Source organism: Brachycentrus maculatus, unplaced genomic scaffold (assembly GCF_059751285.1).
Source record: "Brachycentrus maculatus isolate JH-2025_06_01 unplaced genomic scaffold, ASM5975128v1 h1tg000266l, whole genome shotgun sequence".
Lineage (NCBI taxonomy): Eukaryota > Metazoa > Arthropoda > Insecta > Trichoptera > Brachycentridae > Brachycentrus > Brachycentrus maculatus.
In genome coordinates, this window is record NW_028281017.1 from 1,420,314 (window position 1) to 1,437,355 (window position 17,042).

Sequence of the window (17,042 nt, forward strand, 5' to 3'; positions counted from 1 at the left end):
AATACAACGCTGTTTTTAAGTATTTTTTAGCAGGGTTTTCAAGTATATAAATATTTTAAACAATAAAACCCACAATTGGCATTCTGATAGAGTATTTATTTAAATATCTTATAAAATTGGATCTGGCGGATTTTTAAAGTAGGCGATACAAATATTATCAGCATGTCTGGCTAATAAATATCTAATTATATTTTTGCTAAAAAAATATTGAGCAATATTTGCATGGTATTTTAACCTCTAGGGTAGTATTGACAAATATTATCATTCATACGAAGTTGGTTCAAAAAAATTATAGCGGAAATGACGCATTTGCATCTATCATTCACAAAAATAGGACTTCTAATTACATCTGAGAACTTCCTCGCTTAGTTTCTTAAAATACAATTATAGTAAACCCCCCTACAATGTTGACATCGGTACGCCTTTATAAAAACAAAAAACTAACTTTGTAGATACATTTAAGTTAGCTAGAACTTCCTAGCCAAGAGGTTGAATTAAATTGATATTTATTTTTACTATATGTTCATCCATATAGCCGATTTACAGAAATCTATTTAAAATAAACTTGTAAAACAATTGTATTTATTTGTCTTTACATACAAATAATGTTATCATCAGTGAAAACTTTTAATCTGCAATAGTTGAATTACTTTCATTGGCTTAAATTCACAAAATCAGTACTAAACATTATTATACTTGGAACAGATGTTACATTGTACAAAACTGAGAATTGGCAAACATGTTTATTGAGTATCACCAAAATAGAAATAAAACATTGAAGATTTTCATAACAATTTGGCTGCAGAGAAGTGATCAATATATTTTTTTTTAAATTATACATTTAACAGAGATAAACTTAAAGTTATATTACCTTGTCTAAAAACGAAAGTTAATCAACAGATAGAATTGCTTACTTAAACCATATAACGTAAGTTTATAGCACGGTACAAAATAAATAGTTTTATTATGTACAATAATGTAGAAATCACTTTGGAAAATTTTCCATATATAATAAGCACATGTGACGTTAGTGCCTTTTTTAATTGCAGTGTGAATTCAATCGTATTGAAGTGATTTTTAACAAAACTCGAGAGAAATAAAAAGCTAGTTTTGAGAACTTCACATAACAGGAATCTAGTGTTTTATTAAACACGTTACTGAATATCTAATTTCAATAACGCCGACTGCAAAACTGGAATTACAGGTTGCATTGCCGCCAATTGTAAAATAAATTCAAGAAATATTTATTTTCAATCGGTCTGGGTGTTTGTGAAGTATTTTTCACACTCGCCTTTCCTATCCTTACTATCCTACCTGCATCCATGCTTTCAAAAGTAGAGAAGATTTGTGGGAAAATCTTAAAAATTAGTTTTAAAGACATATGGGCCAATTCTTAAACCAGGCTTCGATTTTAAATTTATTCAAATGCATACATGACCTATGATTTTATAGTTAACTTATGTCCACCTCCACCGTGTCACTACACGCCAGCGCGTTTGGCTAACGTGCTGGAGGTCCCGGGTTCGATTTTCAGGGGGGACAAAATAAATATGGATGATTTTCACTATCATATTTACTTAATATCACCCTGGACTTGTACCAGACAAGCGCAGGGCTGATCACCTTGCCTTCATGCAATTAACGATCAAAATAACACTGCTTAGCTGTAATGCAGTGCCTTATGCACCATTGGGTGCGGATAAGGATTTTTTAAAGTCTGAATGTTGTATTTAGACATTTAACATGAACTCTCATAAAATGAAGGTCTAGTCATGCGTAAAGTGATTTTAAATTTGAATCAAACAATAGAATAGACACCAGAGACAATTTATAAAATATTACACAGGTAAATACGAATATAAATTATCATTTGAAATCTCATTGTGTTTATCGAAGGCGGTTCCATTCGCTTAGCGTTTTTGACACATGCGTGTCATAGAGGCGCCAGACAATTTACCAGAAAATGTGTTGATCTTAACTTGATAAGGGTAGGATACAAGGGATGAAGACAGTCTAATTAATGTCTTTATTTTACGTATGGATTATTCGCAAGTAAAATTTTAACAGCGTAACAGCGGCCACCAAACATTTTGACGATGAAAATGCAATAACTTAAGAAAAAGCGATAGTAATAAACGGTAGAAAGTATTAATGTCCTTACCCACTTCTTTTGATCCACTACTAGCAAAACGATCCGACAAGAAACTGTAATGAACTGATGACAAGTGACATTTGAGCTGTGTTCAAAATGTCAGCTACTTCTAATACGTTTGATTATACCTGCAGTTAGAACAAGGAGGTGAAAAACACATTCTTCACAAATCACTCACTGAAGAAGAAGACCTCACGTCACAAGTGCACTAAGCTTCAGAATTATATATAATTTCTCTTCCTTCAAACACCTATTGTAATCACTTATATTTAGTAAAATGTCCATTCATCGAGATGTTGCCGCCACTGCTTTCAGTGGTCCTGATTGAACTTTTGCAATCTTCGCCGTCTCAATTCATTCGCATCTCTCTGGTCTTCATCACTGGAATGGAAAAATAAACACAATTAAAATTTGGCCGTTATATCTTTTTACAGTGGTGTCAACAACATTCCGCAACCGTGTGAACATGGCATTTTCCAATCATTCATGCCATGATTTGCGCAGTTGATCGGTGAATGCGTAGTTGATCTGTGAATGCGCAGTTGATCTGTGATGCGCAGTTGATCTGTGAATCTATTGGCAGCACATTGTTTGACGCAAGCTTCATATTATTATTATAAAATAAACCATCTTTTCTGATCCTAATTCTAGATTAGAGGTTATCATTTGACTATAAACTAACTATGAGTATTTCAATGTTATAGAATTAGTACATAAACCCTGAGGATGACAAGGAACTTGTCGAAACCGGTTGGAAAAAGTGTACCAATAAAAAGTGGTTAGCACAAAGTTGTTTTATTTTATAAAGTTTATAAAATGTGCCACAAAGTATCTGCAAAAAACATTCAAGAAAAAAAGTCATAATTTTTCATTAATTACGATTATTAAAAAAATAATAATATTATTTTGTTTTTAAATAAAAATAAGACTGGCAGAAACACCCTTCTGTTAGGTGACCGCCAAATATATAAAATAAAATAAAAATTATGAATAGGTCTGGTGTCTTTCAAATGCCTCACTTTGAAATAGTGGCGTGCACAGAGTTGTTAATCAGGTTTTGGCAGTAGGGTTGGGTAAGGATAAGGCATAGTACGGCTGTCCAAACTTAAAACACAGTAATGGACGTGTTTTTTGCATTTTTGGACTAAGTAGAATCTACTTAGTCCAAAAATGCAAAAAAAACGTACTACAAAAAAAATGTCCCTTACTGTGATTTGAGTTTGGACAGCCGAGTAGGCACTGGTCTTGTTTCTATATGGAACGCGAGTAATCACTGCTTTTCTGCCTATATAGAATGCACACATTCGCTTTGAAGTATAGGTAATTTTTAGATATTTCTTACATCTTTTAAACAGTGGGGAAGGTTAATAATAAAGGCAATTAAAATGTATGTATTTACCAGTATATTCACCTTTTTGAATTACTGTCTTCTGTATTACTAGTATTCTCAGACGGAGCACCCTCAGTGGCCGGAGTCGTCTCCCTGGCTTCATCGACCTTATCTGCTACAACATTCGCTTTATTCGCGACTCCCGAATCTCCAGCCTCCTTCTGATCGGCTGGAACTTTAGCTTCTTCAACGTGGCTGACTCCGGATGTCCCGGGAGTGTCGTTGACCGACACTGCACTGTCTACTTGCTTGATTTGCGTGACGGGCGCGGAGCTCTCCTCGGCAGGCGTCGATGCCTCCGCCGAGGTCTGCGTGCTGACTTCCTTCGTGATGGTCGGGTAACGGTTGGCTATTGAGGAATACTGCTGCATCATCATTACGGATGCGTCCAGCATCGTTTGGATGTTTTGCAAGCACTAAAAATAATAACATTACACCGTTAAAGCTATAAACAGAAGGTAATAAAATAAAATTAATAATCAATAATAATATAATAAGATAAGTATATGTTAGGAAAAGGAAGACAGTAGTATGCTCATGCGAGGAGAATGGAACCGTCTAGACTCCCCCACATTGCATTGCACGGCCAACCCCAAAGTAGACTCCCGGTTAGACCACCAAAGAGATGGATTGACAGCAGAAATACTATTTTAAAATAGTGAAAATATTAAACGGCACTATGTGGCGAACTCAATTACGTAACCACTATGTAATCATTGTGTGCCTTGCCGAAAGCAAAGTGCGTAACAGATCATTAATCATATCAAAATTTTGTTTGTAGTTAATTTGATCAATCCATATTTTTAAACCATATGGGAAATTATTTATACATTATTTAAAAAATAATTCAAATATATACTGCATGTTGACCTTGCAATTTTTTGCTTTATTTAATTTTTGTCAGCTTTCATCGACTATCATTTTTATTTATTACTTCTGTATTCATCAATCATTAAGTTTCTATCTGTCTATAATTTATATTACACTCTTGGTGTCAAAATTACTCTGAAGGTCCTTCATTAGTCAAAACAAATACAGTAACTGCCTAGAAACTAATATTACCTGAATTCTAGCTTCAATATGCTCCCTACTCCTACCCTCCATCCGGGCCAACTCCGCGGGGGAGAGGGTACTCAGGTTGGGAGGCATCACAGGAGGGGGGAACGGGAATCCCATGAATGCTGAAACAAGGCGACAACTTATTCAATGTATACAACCTTATTTGTAAAATAAAATTTTAATGTGTGGTCTAAAGATGGGGCCCTTGAGGTGAAAAATGTTCATATAATCAAATACAATTTTATTTCACAAATGAAGAGAACAGCAGAAGTGACAATGGCTACTTTTCAGGAGATCCATTTGCACCGCTCTTTACAAAATAATTTTTCAGGATTCGGCAATTATTTTACATATTTTCATTAATTGATTCGGCAGTCACTTTGTGGTAAAAATCTATGCATTTTTGATTAATGTTTAACTTAGTAAATACCACTATTTCTTAAAATCTACTGTGACACGTGTTTTGATGCATACCGCATCATTTTCAAACACCGTATGTTTGAAAATGATGCGGAATGCATCGAAACACATGTCACGGTAGATTTGAAGAAATAGTGGTATTTACCAAGCAAAACATTAATTAAAAACTTTACATATTATTTGCGGGAAACGCTTCAAAGCGTCTTTTACAAATTGTTGGTAGAGAGCGGGAGACGCTTAAAAGCTTTATATTTGCTTACTTTTGGCAGAGCGCGAGAGAAGCCAAAAAACATTCTACAGATCGGAATTGGGTTTGCGGTTACTTTTATACTGAGGGTCAGACAACAATGTGTTAACACACCTTTTTAAAAAAATCATTTATCGATAATGCTAAATTCAGTCTTGCATTATTTCCTTATTTCGCCATTTAAATAATAAGATATGAATAAAAAACCGCCCAAAAACAATGTATTGAAATTATTAATTATTATTTTTTGTATTTTCTTGTTGGAAGCCGACATGACTCTTGGCTGAACGTATACAAGACGATGATTGACAAGTGCTCAGACTTACACGGCATGTTGGGCATGTTGGGCACCATGCCCATCCCGGGCATGTTGGGCGCCATGCCCATCCCGGGCATGGCCGGGAAGCCGGGCGGCAGGGGCTGCGTGGGGGCGCCGTGCGGGCGCGCGGGCGGGGCGGGCGGCGCGGCGGGTGCGGCTGGAGGCGGCTCCGCGGCCGCAGCCCTGGGCGGGCCCCCAACGGGCCCCGAGCCCTGCTGCAGGATGTTCAGGCGACACGTGGGGCACGTCTGCTGGCGCTGGAACCACGAGCGCAGGCAGGCGGCGTGGAATATGTGGTTGCACGGCAGCTTCTTGGCACCTAGATAGAAACTCATCTATTTATTGTAACTCCAGACAAAAACGGGAAAAACACACTCCTTAGATACAGTTTTGTCCGCAGAAACTCACAACTTGACTTTTAAGAGGCACTCACACATTTTTTTGTTTATTATCTGTCACCTCAGTGAATAATGCAATTTTATTTATTGTAACTGCAGACAGTTGGTAGAATTCCATTTTTAAGTAAAAAATAAACAAGGATTGAATTCTACATTTATTTACATATATATGATAATATGTGACACGTTTCGTCTTATTAAGACTTTATAAAACACTCAAGTCTTAATAACAATTTAATTATTTTACATACTAGGGAGACAATTTTCAATTGTTATTAAACTTATAATATGACCAGTTATTTTATTCACAATATTTTAGGTGTGTCCATTTACATATCGCTCACTCCTTTCAAGAACGTCATAAATCAAAAATTGACAATTTTCAATTGTGTATGTTTTCGGAATGCCTACAAAATGTACTATATCCCAGCAAGAGGCATATTTTTAACTTAATACATATTTACTTGCTATAGGGCAGAAAGTGTTGTTTTTGCATTTTGAAGAAAAGGTATTGTTTAATTATTTTTTTAAACATACTAAATATTTTTCAAACGGAGAAAAAACCTTCATGTTTTACCTAAAAAGATCTTTGCACAGTAAAAAGTTCAATAAGAGGCTTGATATTTATTTTTAATACATTGTGTTATATTTTTAAACTTTAAAAACGTTCTCCTGAAAAATCAAGTTTTTTGATTTATACATTCTTGAAAGGAGTGAGCAATATCAGGGTTCCTCTACTTATTATTATTATTTATTGATTTTAGTTACATTAACTGTATACATTTATTTAAGAAAAATTATAAACTTATGTAAAATATTTTTTTGCAGAGCCACCAAGCCACTTTGTGTGACTTGTCAGTGGAGTCCTTTTTACTTACGTTTTTTATTGTTTTATCTATTTTAACCTAATATACACACAAAAAAAAAACTTTTTTACAATTTTCATTTACCCATTCCTTTATTTTGACCTCTTAGCTTCGTCGGGAATAAATTAAAAATGCTTGGAACGATATATTGAAGTGTACTACTCCCATATTTATATTTAATAACTGTGACTATCAAACTTTTGCTGTGGGTAAATCATGTATCATGGTTGTGTACTCAACAATTTTCAAATATTTTTTCTAGTTGGTTGTTTAACAATGATTGTGTATTAGAAGATTTTTATATTTTTTTCTAGTTTGTCGTTCAACGATGATACTCATCCATAATATAAGTTCTTATATTATATGGTCATATTAAGTTCTTATATTATAACTAAAATGTTAAATTTCAAACCTGCGTTCATTTCCTCGCGGCAAATGATGCAGACATTGTCTACGGCAGCCAATTCTGCTCGCGTAGCGTCGGGATACAAAGTGTTCATATTGCGTATCGCCCGTCTCGATAGAATCACATCATTGAACGCTTTCTTGAAGTTTCTGCAACACATTACAACTCAAGTCAAGCACAAATGACAAAAACACATAACTTATTGTGAGGGTTGTGACCCTCGTGGAAGCAATGACTCTTCTCCAGCTATCCCTTGACTATGCTGCACGTAGCGCTCCAACCACCGAGGTGCCTGCTGACTTAACTTGATCAGTCCATCGTGTGGGGATCTTCCTCTCTCTTTCTTCCCCTCTAGGCTACCATCACAACCAGTCGTTCCAGGCTATTCTCATTGCCATGGGCAACGTGTCCAAAGAACTGAAGAATCCGTTGTAACTTATAATATAAGTAACCCATATATATCTTATTATTAAAATGACAAAATACAAAGCCGAGATAAGATTTATCGATAAAATGAAGAAAGGTGTATTGGGATGGTTTGGACATGTGGAACGAATGAGTGGAGAAAGAACGATAAAACAAATTTATCAGTGGAATGTAGTTGCAAAAAAGAGCAGAGAAAGATCAAGGAAAACTTTACATGATCAAGTATGTCAAATACTACAGTGTTCAGAAATCGAAATAATAGGGAAGGGTTTAGGGAGCAACTCTTTTTTTTTTCTCGTTATGAGAGGTCCAACTGTATTTCTGAAGTGGGTGTCCACTCACCTCATGGCGTAGTACATGGGCCGGAAGGCAAACAGCGGCAGGGTGTACTTGCGCACCATGATGGCCACAAAGGACACGTAGAGCAGGACCTTGAAGAAGCCCACGATGAGCTCCGTGTACAGCAGCACCACGGCCTTGTTCTCCCAGGGACTCTCCCAGCGAGCGTCGATGGCGTGGAGGAAGTACTGCAAGGTCGTACACCATCATTAAATTAATACATGCATATACGACCTGATATTTGGTTGGCTTTACCTGTTAACCGAGCGGGACATATAAATATGTCAAACGTAAACAATATCGGGTACGGGTAATATATATGAATACGTCCTGCGAATACATGTTGCGCCCTGGAATGGACGGAATTCCAACAACAAAGGTAATTACTCATCCATATTTTATTAAAACTAAACACTCGAATATACCACTTTAATGAGTTTTATTTTTATTTACGACTAGTTTCGAAAACGACAGATGTTTTCATCTTCTGGTACAAATTAAAACTAACGAACAAAAATATATTTAGGTGTATATATAGGTTAATAAATATAGGGAGAAAACATCTGTCGTTTTCGAAACTAGTCGTAAATAAAAATAAAACTCATTAAAGTGGTATATTCAAGTGTTTAATTTTAATAAAATAATCATGTCATTCCACAAAGTTAATGCCGAATCAATGAATAATATAGTCATCCATACATGTTTCGACATGAATTCTTTTCTATTTGTTTGTAATTTTGTATTTTCCTTTGTGATTTACATATAAATAAATTTAAAATATATATATTTTTACGGTTAAACAAATTTATGAGGCGAATGTAGTTGGAAAAAGAAGCAGAGGACGACCGAGGAAAACTTGGCACAATCAGGTATGTCAAATACTTGAAAGCGGCCGGGTCAGGAGTCGTAGTAATCGTCGGGTATGTATGAGGAGATGCATGAATGTAGAAGAGGCAAAAAATGTTTGCAAAGACAGAGTGGTGTGGCGTTCGATTCTCTCTGCCTACACCTGCGGGGAAGCGGCGTGATGGTTAGTTAGTTTTTTTAGTTTTTTATAAAATATATGAAATCACGTCTACTGGGCGTTACGTACTGCCACATCATCCTAGTGAAAGAGTTGGCGCCCGTTGTATGTTGCGTAATCAAAAAGTTAACTCCCCGGTTGACAGGTTAAGTGATAATTCATACTTTTCTACACACTTTTACTATTATCAAACATCCATATTGCGTTAATTTTTAAAAGATGTACATATATAGCACTGTTTTTGGATTCCTTTTGTATGTTAGTTGTATTTTTAGATGTCAAACTTAAACCAGCCTATGACATTTGTAAGCCCCGTGAATACCCAGACTTCCATTATCTTCTTCATCTCTGCTCAGATGTCAGAATGTGAAAATAAATCTTTCTTAAATTTATTTTGCAATTAGCGGAAATCAAACCTGCGATGCTGGTTTCGCAGTCGGGCTACGCAACTACGCCGCGGTGCTTTAACAGAGACTTTCAAAATACGTTAACAGATATGTACAAAATTGGTTAATTATCTTAACAGAGATGTTCAAAATCGGTTATATACCATACCAGAGATATACTAAATGGGTTAAATACCTTAACAGAGATATTAAAAATTGGTTAAATACCTAGATGTTCAAATCGGTTAATTATTTTAACGGAGATGTTCAGAATCAGTTAAATACCTAAAAGAAGATGTTCAAAATACGTTAATAATCTTAACAGAGGTGTTCAAAAGTGGTTAATTACCTTAACGGAGATGTTCAAAATCATGATGAGGAGGATGGCATATTCAAATCCAAAGACTAGCTGGACTGAGGCTCCCTTTGCAATTGTAGACTGATATGCATAGTAAATGAAGAACAGGTCTAAAGCTGCCAACACAAAGAGCAAACTCAGCACTCGGATATGGAATAGCAGCCCAATCACAGGACTTCGTTCCATCTGGAAAATATACAAAAATTATAAATACATACTGTGAATTCTATCTTAATCCCCTGATCACCAGTGGCGTCCACAGAGAATTAATTAGGGTAGGCAATAGAGATATGTATCTCCTCCGTAGCGTAATGGTCAGCACTCTCGGCTACCATTCTAGAGGTCTTGGGTTCGTGATTCAAATAAATATAAGTGATCTTTTCACTCTAATATTTATTCAATATTACCCTGGACTGGTACCTGAAGCGGAGGGATGATCACCTCTCCTTCGTGTGTTAGCGATCAAGGTAACACTGCGTTTATATGATGCATTGCCCTATGCACCATTGGGGTGTGGATTTTGAAGAAGAAAGTGAAATGCAGGGTTGGCAAAACAGGGATGAAAGTATACTGAACGCAGCGAAATGCGACTACTGCTTACGTCAAAACGATGTATGCTCATCACTGATCTGTGTGAACATGCCACACGCCATAGCCTGAACTATGTAGCTTTATATAATAAAACAATAACTTTATAGTTATTTCTAATTTAATTTTATGTCACTAGTGACCGAGTTTCGTTGTTACCAACAACACCAGTCTGATTATGTCAGTAACGACAAAACCCGGTCAGTGGTCAAAAATAATAAAAGTGCAAAAAAACAATTGTTATTTTATTATATAAAATGCAGCAAAAAAAAGTATGTATAAAACTTTTATCTAATACTACGTAGCTTTGTCTGGAAGAAGAGATTGAACCCCGTTCCGAGATAAGTATTCAAGTTTTAGTAAACAATTGATTAATCGGTTTTGTCTACTGTATTTACTTATCACCTCTCACAATACATACTTATTTTTATTTATAATAAACCCCATACAATCATGCCATTATAAATTCATAACAACTGTGTCTGTAGCAAACAAAACTAAATCTGTTTAGTTGAAATTGTTACAACAGACGCATAAAAAAACGGAAACAGAATACATCATTTTAAACGCACGTTTAATTATGAATAAGTTTTGATTACAATAAAACGGTTTGTTAAAACTGAGTTTATTGTAAGACTGGTCAAGTCCGCTGCAGCAAAATATTTTTTAAATATATTTTTACATTTTGTTTGTCAAATCTGATACTTATTGTAATTTTAATGATACCTTACATTTTTCCCTAAACAAGCTTAATATACTAAGAACGGGACAGTATTTCTACCAGTTCGGTCGATTGATGTTTAACCTTTCCGGGAGTACAAAAATTGATGTCCGACTTTCTCTAGGGAGTGGGTTCTTTTTAAATGAAAAAAAAATTTTTTTTTTCAATTAATCGATGTATTATAATGATAAAAATAATGTTAAGATATATTTTTTTTTAAAAACGCCTATTCGAAATATTTTTCAATTATGACAAAATTACACACAAATATCCACAGATGTCATTGCTATACAAGTTACATCATGCATTACATCATAACTGACAGACGGACTTCGACGTTCATTAACGTCCATACTCCTTTAAGGAAAATTCGCACCGACGTTCATTTACGTCCATACTCCCAGACAGGTTAAGGACAGGAAGGGTATTTTTACCTTCTGTGCCAGACTCATTTTAAAGTCAGAAAAAAAGGAAAATTTTTACATTTTTATACAAATATTATGTACCAATCTCTTTGATAAGGTTTAAACAATATGTTCACACTTATCAAATCCCGTCACCAGCATGAAATTTTACATGAAATGACTATTTTAAATACCAAACGAAATTTCGTATGCTTTCATCACATGAGTTTACTCTGGGTTTTATACGTCCCCACGTGAAATTTTTAATAAAAATAAATAAAGTATCCCACTTACAAAATCGACTCTGTCTTCAGCCAGCCAATGGAATGATTTGAGGAATAGCAATATTGTAAAGAATGCCACAAACTGCGGATTGAAGTCATCTCTTAGTACAGTAAACGCGAGACATGTCTCTGTTATAGCGTACCAAGATCTCTCCATCAGGTGCTAAAAAGAAAACAAAACAAATCATCGATTATGAGAGAGAATAAAACACAGAAACCATAAATACTAACCCAATCACTAAAGGCATAGGTCAGCTAAGTGTGGCTCAGGAGACGCATGACCTTTTTTTTTATTAAAAAAAGAGATATATTTGTGTTTTTTATTATTTACAAAAATACTTCAATTTCATACTATGTATTTCCGTGAGCCTGAGCGGCTCATTATTAGAAATAAGCATTAAATTATGGTGGAGTGGGTTCCAACCGAGAAACTCTGACTCAAGAGTCTGCGCCACTAACACGGGACCACAATTCGGTGTGGCTCGGGTACAAATATGCGCCGGAAGGTTCTTCGTAGGTATTCAGTAGGTAGGTAGGACTGTAGGTTTTCATGCGAACAATGATTTTGAAACATAAACCTTGTTAAAAGCAAACTGAGAAATTATCTCATTGATGAAAACCTGGAAACATGCTTAAAATAACGACATACAAACCTGGAAACATGCTTAAAATAACGACATACAAGCCTCCTGCGATGTCGATTCCCATCGCAGGAGGCTAATCCCTCTTAAAAACAGGCCACAAGGCCTACAACAAGATGAAGAAGAAGAAGACAAACCTGACTTAACTTTCATAGGAGATGCAAGGACATTATTCGCAATAAGTAGTGTTCTTATGGATACCTTACTTTCAACAAGATTTTTCATCAATGAATAAAATCCTAATAAATATAAAAAAGTTTTATTGGGTGTACCCGTAATTCAACAAAGGTTTTAAATTTTAATTAATGTGTACTTGTAAGTATTGTACACACAAAATATTGCGAAACAATAATATATTTTAAAATAAAGTATTTAAAATATATTGACATCGGCATATATTAAATGTCCCTGAAAAATTAATCATTCTTAGTACATTGGAAAATGTTTTGTAATACACAATTGAAACAAATAAATGAATAGCAAAGAAGAACACCTCAGCAAATATGAACATTTATGGTGTCATTATTAGTTACATGAAAAAACTATTCGACCTAAAAATATGTTTTAATTTGGGAAATTGCAAACAATTACACATGGGGTAGAGTACCGATGACCTATTGGTTACTCTAATACAGCCTGTTGACTTGAGTGTTTTTGCTTAGAATTTTCACTTGTGGATTACATGAAATTATAGTATCTTTAAACATAATCCACTCACGAATAGGAATAGGCCATAAAACGTATAAACTAAAAGCCTGAATAGGGCCACGTTAAGCGGAGTTGCATAAGCGGTAGCCAAATTTCAGAGTCATTTGGACGTTAGGTAATTAAAAAATTCTGTGCCATTTTCAAAATGTTTTTTTTTACATAAAAAATCAGCTTGCATATGTTTGTGTCCACAAAACTCAAAAAGTAGTAGATGGATTGACTTGATTTTTTTTTAATAAATCTAAATATCTTTTAACCCTATGCCTGATTTGTCCGTACCACATATGGCCACAAAAATGGGCTTTTGCGGAGTTGCCCATATTTGGTACAAGCACCCCGATGAAGAAATAGCTCAAACTGATTCTCACCGTAGTTACTGTGGTAGCAGTAGATTGTAATGGAGTTATGGGCTAGAAATACTATAAGGAAACTTTTGTATATCAAAGGGTGGGGACTAACCTCCACATTTCGCCGTAACATAATAATATCATAACATCACTCGCGGCGAGCATCCGAAACTATGGATGGAGCGCTTGGCTCGCTGTATTGACTATACGAATGCTCGCATCGTAACATGTTACGTTACGACAAAATGGCTCTGGTCAGTCCCCACCATAAAGATCAGTTTTGAAAGTGGTTAAAAATTCTCTAAGTTAAGTAGTTAAACATTCAATAAAAATGTACTAAATCATAAAATCTGTAAAATATTGTTATTTAATGCCTGGCAACAATGCATTTGTGGAACTGAAAATAAGAAGAGAATACTTAATTACCTCGAACTCTGCCGCCCGAAGCTGTCCAAAGAATACTTTCCTCATCAATTTTCCCATTAGAAACACCATAATAAAAGCCTGAATATAGATTACCTGTGAAAAATACATAAATAAATAAACTGAAATATTTTTTCATCTCAACAGAAGAAGAATATGGAAGTCTGGGCATTTACGGGGCTTACGACGGGGCGTCTTTCATCTCACCAATAGATGTCTCTAGTGAAATTCTAGTGATTCAAGCACTATGTTTCGAAATTGAACAACATAAATAGAAGTTAAAAATAATATGAAAAATAACTCCTATAACACTGGCCAACAATTAACGACTTTTATTTTGTAACTGGCATGAAAATACCTGATTTTTATGCACTTTACATAGCTGAATTAAAAAACTAAAGCAAAAAAAATGTAGCACGTCAGATTTTTTAGTTATGGATATTTTAATTCTGATATCGACTAAGGTTTATCTTATTATTTATGTATAAATATATTTAAACATATAATGCCATCGTATTCAATATTAATAAGTTAATATATTTCCACTATTACTTCATAATTATCAATACTTTTTTTTAATCCCTTAGATCTTAGACTAAAACATGTCTAAATACCAACCTCTATTTCGGTTTCAACGTATGGGGTCCATACAAATAATTATATGACTGTAACATCAAAAGTTGATGTGATACAAGCTTGTCACCATATAGACTTTGAATAAGAACGATTAACTTAGTCCAAATCAGTCATCAAAATTTCAGTTACAAAATCATTGTTGGCCAGTGTAATTGGAGATAATCCAGATTTGCGAACAAGTATTTGGACACACTAAACATGTTGTAAATATTCATCTGGTAACATAAATAAAAATAAAATGTAAATAATTATAAAAAGTAGGCATGTATTGTCAGTCGTTTTTTATCAATTTAAACCATATTGGTTAGATTTTCATGGCCATTCAGATACTTATAGCGATTTTTTAGATAATTTTGGTATAATGCGTCCAAAAGTTTTACCCGCCGGCGCTTCAATCGCCGTTACAGGAGCGAGCATCAACAGGGCAACATATTACAGAATTTTATTTTTTAAATCATTTTCCAACAACTAAATAAAGTAATTCAAATTTAGAATCAACAGCCGTAATCTGCAGTAAATATTTATAGTTTATGGTCACATGAACTACCCTGGTAGCGAAATTTCGAAAAACGTCAGAATTGAAAAATCAGTAATCTCAACAAAATATTAAATACACTTAATAAATCTTGCGTAATAATGTATACGGATTGAAAGCAAAATATTTTCATATGGATGTAGTTTTATCACACTTAAGTGGTGTCAATTTCTACAAATTTGACACGAAAAATAGAAAAATAATAATAATACTGGGATGAGTATAAACATTATCGGAGCTATTTGAAACTTAACATGTTAAATTAAGCAAACATGAATAAAATACTACATAATTGTACATTCGTTCTAAATAGTATGAAAGGAGACGAATAACGTATTTTTTACTTACAGCCATGCTAAGATTAGATTTGGTGATATAGACGACAGATGGATAAAATTGTTTCTTCTGGATATACGCATTACCAATCACTCCCGCCGTTAGCGTCAAACTTAAAAGTGTTATAGCTAATGCCCTCATCTTGATGTTTTGGAAATAAAACTCTGTTATTGAATAAACTTCATCAGTTTGGCACAATACAACTCACTCTCCCAGTTGTCAAATGTCAGCCACACAAATACAAAAAGGGGTAATCCATAGAAATACTACAAATTGAAGAAAAGAAGACACTTCCACCAATTACGTACAGGTTGTTACGTGGATGAATTCGGATTGGTCGAAGTCTGTTGAAAAACGCGCGGATCAAAAAAATTACAGCTCACGCAAAAGGAAAGTGATTTATTGATGAATGTTAGCAAATCGAAGATTATGGTTATTGAAAGAGATGAATGTAGATCTGAGTGTGAAATATTGGTAAAAGGGGAGATTTTGGAACAGGTAGATGATTTCGTATATTTGGGTAGTATGTTTTCTAGGGATAGAAAGATTGATAAAGACATATAAAGGAGAGTGAATGCTGGGAACAGAATGAATGGTGCACTAAAATCAGTTTTAGCATATAAAAATCTATCAGCGAAAGCTAAACTGGCAGTACACAACGGAATCCTGATTCCAACCATTATGTCTGGAAGCGAAGCATGGAGTTGGCAAAAGAAGGATTAAAGCAGACTGAATACAGTCGAAATGCGATCTCTCAGACAAATGTGTGGTAAAACGATGTTTGATAGATGTTCGTATGATGAAATAAGGAAATAACGCAAGGCTGAGATAAGCATTATCGATAAATTAAGAAAGGTGTGTTGAGGTAGTTTGGACATGTGGAACGTGTGAGTGAGGAAAGATCGGTTAAACAAATTTATGAGGTGAATGTAGTTGGAAAAAGAAGCAGAGGAAGACTGAGAAAAACTTGGCACAATCAAGTATGTCAAATACTTGAAAGTGGTCAGGTTAGGAGTCGTAATAATCGGCGGATATGTATGAGGAGAAGCGTGAACGTGGAAGAGGCGAATAATGATTGCAAAGACAGAGTGGTTTGGCGTTCGATTCTCTCTGCCTACCCCTGCGGGGAAGCGGCGTGATGGTTAGTTAGTTAGTTACTTACAAGGAATTCTACATAAAAAGATACTCTTTCAATGTTACGAAAAGAGTTCATAAGCAATTTGTTTGTTTTGTTACTACAACAGTACTCCAGCAGCTCCATCTAATGTGTAAAGAAGTACCAAAATTGTAAGTGGTATGCTTAAATTTACTAACGTGAACTAATTAATTTTTCTTCGTGGGTTACAATCTTTGTAATGATTGGTTTGCTATTTTCGTGGTCAGTCTCCACCCGATTCTATACTCTTTTCATCTCTTCGACTCGGTGTACCTATACAGCGCATATTTGGTCGTCTTCTGTAGTTTGTGCCTTTGCACATGCTTTACGCAATCTTAAGAAGTAGAGAACCATTTTACCTCCAGAATATTTCCATGCTTTTTTTCTTGATTCCTGAAAAATGCCAACTGGTCTCAGATTATATGAAGGGAAACTCTTGATCTATTCCTCCACTTTGGTTGACGGTTATTATA

The 17,042-nt window shown here is 34.9% G+C and overlaps 1 protein-coding gene across 2 annotated transcripts; it reads right to left on the bottom strand.

The window, feature by feature from the left end:
- Positions 1-196: 196 nt before the first annotated feature.
- sip3 (septin interacting protein 3) lies at positions 197-15,664 on the bottom strand. 2 transcript variants are annotated; one of them, XM_088266311.1, is made up of 10 exons: positions 15,426-15,664; positions 13,910-14,002; positions 11,798-11,950; positions 9,782-9,976; positions 8,026-8,210; positions 7,264-7,406; positions 5,595-5,906; positions 4,605-4,723; positions 3,564-3,958; positions 197-2,533 (listed from the first exon to the last, which is right to left on the bottom strand). In XM_088266311.1, the coding sequence occupies exons 1-10, from the start codon at positions 15,552-15,554 to the stop codon at positions 2,464-2,466; spliced, it is 1,794 nt and encodes a 597-aa protein (XP_088122437.1). In that variant the 5' UTR covers positions 15,555-15,664; the 3' UTR covers positions 197-2,463. The 2 variants fall into 2 exon arrangements, with proteins under 2 accessions (XP_088122437.1, XP_088122438.1); XM_088266312.1 differs by having other exon boundaries at positions 2,394-2,533; positions 3,552-3,958.
- Positions 15,665-17,042: the final 1,378 nt, after the last annotated feature.

Bases quoted from the DNA above. Each gene is read 5' to 3' on its own strand.
- sip3 (XM_088266311.1), bottom strand. From the start codon at position 15,554: ATGAGGGCATTAGCTATAACACTTTTAAGTTTGACGCTAACGGCGGGA. The intron at 8,211-9,781 runs GTAATTAACCAC...ACGACCTTGCAG, and splicing joins TTTTGAACATCTCCGTTAAG to TACTTCCTCCACGCCATCGA. The intron at 4,724-5,594 runs GTAAGTCTGAGC...GCCTTGTTTCAG, and splicing joins CAACATGCCCAACATGCCGT to CATTCATGGGATTCCCGTTC.